Raw genomic sequence first — 3,248 nt, forward strand, 5'->3', positions numbered from 1 at the left:
ACATCATCTGACTAATACTTATAACTGTCTATAGACCTTTACTGGAATAAAGCTGTAGAAAGGACGGGATAGGGCCCCGTCATACCCATATGCATACACATCTCAAAGGGGTGGCATACCAAAAATGACTGCAGCCTCCGGGACGTCGGAGCGCACCGACCACCGGCTAGATCTAGAGGCCTTTATTGAGCCGGACTACTTTCCGTCTCTCTACTCCGTACCCGCGGTACGAACGCGTCTTCTCCGAGCAACGGGGAGTCAAGACTGATAATATACTGAGTATGTAAGGCATAAGAACAACATACATATATAAGAATCATGAATAAGATCTGAACTCATAAGCTGAAATGACTATCTGCATGTACATGTATGAACTAGTATCTGCCTGTATCTGCATAAATCTACGTAACTGACAATGCCACTGTGGGCGCATAATATGCATGCTCATGCCTATCAATGAAGGTCATACATCTATATATGTGTGCGTATATAATGCCTGATATATGTGCGTGTATAACGCCTGCAAAGCCTCTATGGCATCTCCTCATATCATATCAGCTCCTCTGCGGCCATAATGGATATCATCATTATAGTGGTAATGCGTATATAACACCTATATCTCTTCTCATGCTTTACATATATCTAATATTCGCGTATATAACGCCTTCTGGTCACGAGTTAATGTGCATAAATATAAAATGAATGTAATGCATGATTAAACTGTATGCATAGAACTGGCTACATAAGACTAGACCCATGAACAGAAGGATCACTCATAAACTAGATACATGAACATCAAAGACTGAAAGACTTCTAATGCTTCTAAGAGTAGAGTAATATGGTAGCTCGCTTACTCGCTCGTTGGCTCAAATCATAGGACCATGCCAAAAGAAAGAAAGGGTAACCTTAACATACCTTGGAGCATATCCAATCGTCCAACTTCTACCTTTGAAACTCGTAACTCTACAATTAAGATAACATAGACCTTCATTAGACTATTTACTTCACTTACTAACCTCCTTTAGATGCATATAGAGCTTAACGATTTGTAAACAATATTTTCTTTGTAAGCTCAACAACTCTTCAACTTCACAATTTATCCAATATCAACCTCATAGCAAAGACAACACTTATATATAAACATATACTCAAATTCATCCCCAATCATTTCTTAAAATAACCTCAAATCACTACCTTGCCCTTCATCAACTTACCACTCCCACAAATACCCTCTCTTTACTTAAAACGACTAAAACTCTTGATAATCAACTTAAATATAAGGGTAGAAATCATTTACATACCTTGAGGGGCCTAAGATTCCAAAGATCAACTTCAACTCCAACCCCCTAAGCTTCACAACTTGAAGAAACCCTATGAACAACCTTCTTCTTGACAAGCACGGGTTCACGGGCTCGGATCTTACCAAATCTCCCCTAATATGATAGGAAATATTGGGAGAGAAAATATTAGAGTTTTTCTGATTTGGAATGGAGGAAAATAAGAAATAAGGTCGTGGCTCCTATATTTATAATTGGAATAAAAAGGCTACAGCGGTCCGGTTCGACGAGCGAGTTGACGGTCCGTCGACGTGTCGATGGTCCATCGACTTGCTCCGTCGACCTGCGCCTGCAGATGCAAGGCTGCTGAACCCTGTCGACGCCGCACATCGACGGTCCGTCGGCCATGTCGACGACCCGGCGATGATGACTAGTGTCTGCAAATTTTTTCTGATTCAGTTCAGATTGCATCGATTCGATTCCCTCAACTTCTGATCCTGTAAATTGCCAGGAATACCTGCTGGTACCCTTGTTCACGGTGTAAGACACTTTGTATCTTCAAAACTCAGGCTCGGGTCTCTATTCCAAAGGCATACCCGACTAGGAAACCATAGGTTCTACTACTACGAAAACGAGAGGTGTAACACCACCAAACTTCTAGAAGAAGTACATGCAGGAACATGTGGACCCCACATGAATGGATTCGTACTAGCAAAGAAGATTCTGTGAGCTGAATATTATTGGATGACTCTGGAGAGTGACTGCTGCAAGTATGTGCAAAGGTGCCATCAATGCCTAATCCACTGTGATCTGATCTGAGTCCCTCTAAGTGAGCTTAACGCTATGAGTTCACCATGGCCTTTCATCGCCTGGGGCATGGATGTTATTAGACCCATTGAACCCGCAGCCTCGAATGGCCACCGATTCATTTTGGTTGCCATTGACAATTTCACCAAGTGGTTGAAGGCAACATCCCACAAATCAGTAACAAAGAAAGTAGTGGCAGAATTTGTGCGAAACCACATCATATGCAGATTCGGTATACCAGAGTCCATCATAATAGATAATGGAGCGAATCTGAATAGCCACCTAATGAAGGATATCTATGAACAATTCAAGATCACCCATCGAAACTCAACAGCTTACCGGCCGCAAATGAACGGAGCCGTAGAAGCAGCCATCAAAAATATCAAGAGGATATTGAGGAAGATGACTGATAATCATAAGGGTTGGCATGAGCAGTTGCCTTATGCCTTACGGGGATACCGTACCACGGTCAGGACTTCAACAGGAGCGACGCCATATTTGTTGGTCTACGGGATTGAAGCAGTCATACCCGTTGAAGTTGAGATACCTTCCCTGAGAATCATTCAGGAAGTGGAATTGGACAATGTTGAATGGGTCCGAGCTCGTCATGAGCAATTAGCTTTGATTGATGAGAAAAGAATGGTTGCCATCTGTCACGGTCAATTATACCGGCAAAGGATAGCAAGAGCCTTCAACAAACGAGTCAGAACCAGACTTTTTCATATCAGGCAATTGGTGCTCAAAAGAATTTTTCCACATCAAGACGAATATAAAGGGAAGTTTGCTCCCACCTGGCAAGGGCCTTACGTAATCCGCAAAGTACTCTCTGGGAGAGCGGTAGTATTGGCAGAAATAGACGGCTAAGAGTGGCCGAAGCCGATTAACTCGGAATAATCAAGCATTACTATGCATGAAGAAGGAGATTCTCAGTTTGTAATAGTACTCTTTGCTTGTAATCGTTATTCTATTTTGCTTGTATTAGTTATTTCCTTTGGCTTGTAACCGTTTTGTATTAAGATAGGCTAAACAAACACCTTTGTAATATGAACTACACAATGACCTAATTTCCCCACAGTGGACTACGTAGGCAGTCCATTTGGGACTCGGTTGCTTTATTAGTAAAAACCAAAATCCAGCATTTTGTTCCTGAACTACGTTCGACCT

The 3,248-nt window shown here is 42.0% G+C and overlaps 1 protein-coding gene across 1 annotated transcript; it reads left to right on the forward strand.

The window, feature by feature from the left end:
• Positions 1-2,120: 2,120 nt before the first annotated feature.
• LOC132057838 (uncharacterized) lies at positions 2,121-2,948 on the forward strand. The gene has a single exon (XM_059450430.1). It carries the CDS (start codon positions 2,121-2,123, stop codon positions 2,946-2,948), a length of 828 nt encoding a protein of 275 aa, XP_059306413.1.
• The last annotated feature ends 300 nt before the right edge of the window (positions 2,949-3,248 follow it).

The sequence above is a fragment of the Lycium ferocissimum genome, chromosome 5, assembly GCF_029784015.1.
Source record: "Lycium ferocissimum isolate CSIRO_LF1 chromosome 5, AGI_CSIRO_Lferr_CH_V1, whole genome shotgun sequence".
Classification (NCBI taxonomy): domain Eukaryota; kingdom Viridiplantae; phylum Streptophyta; class Magnoliopsida; order Solanales; family Solanaceae; genus Lycium; species Lycium ferocissimum.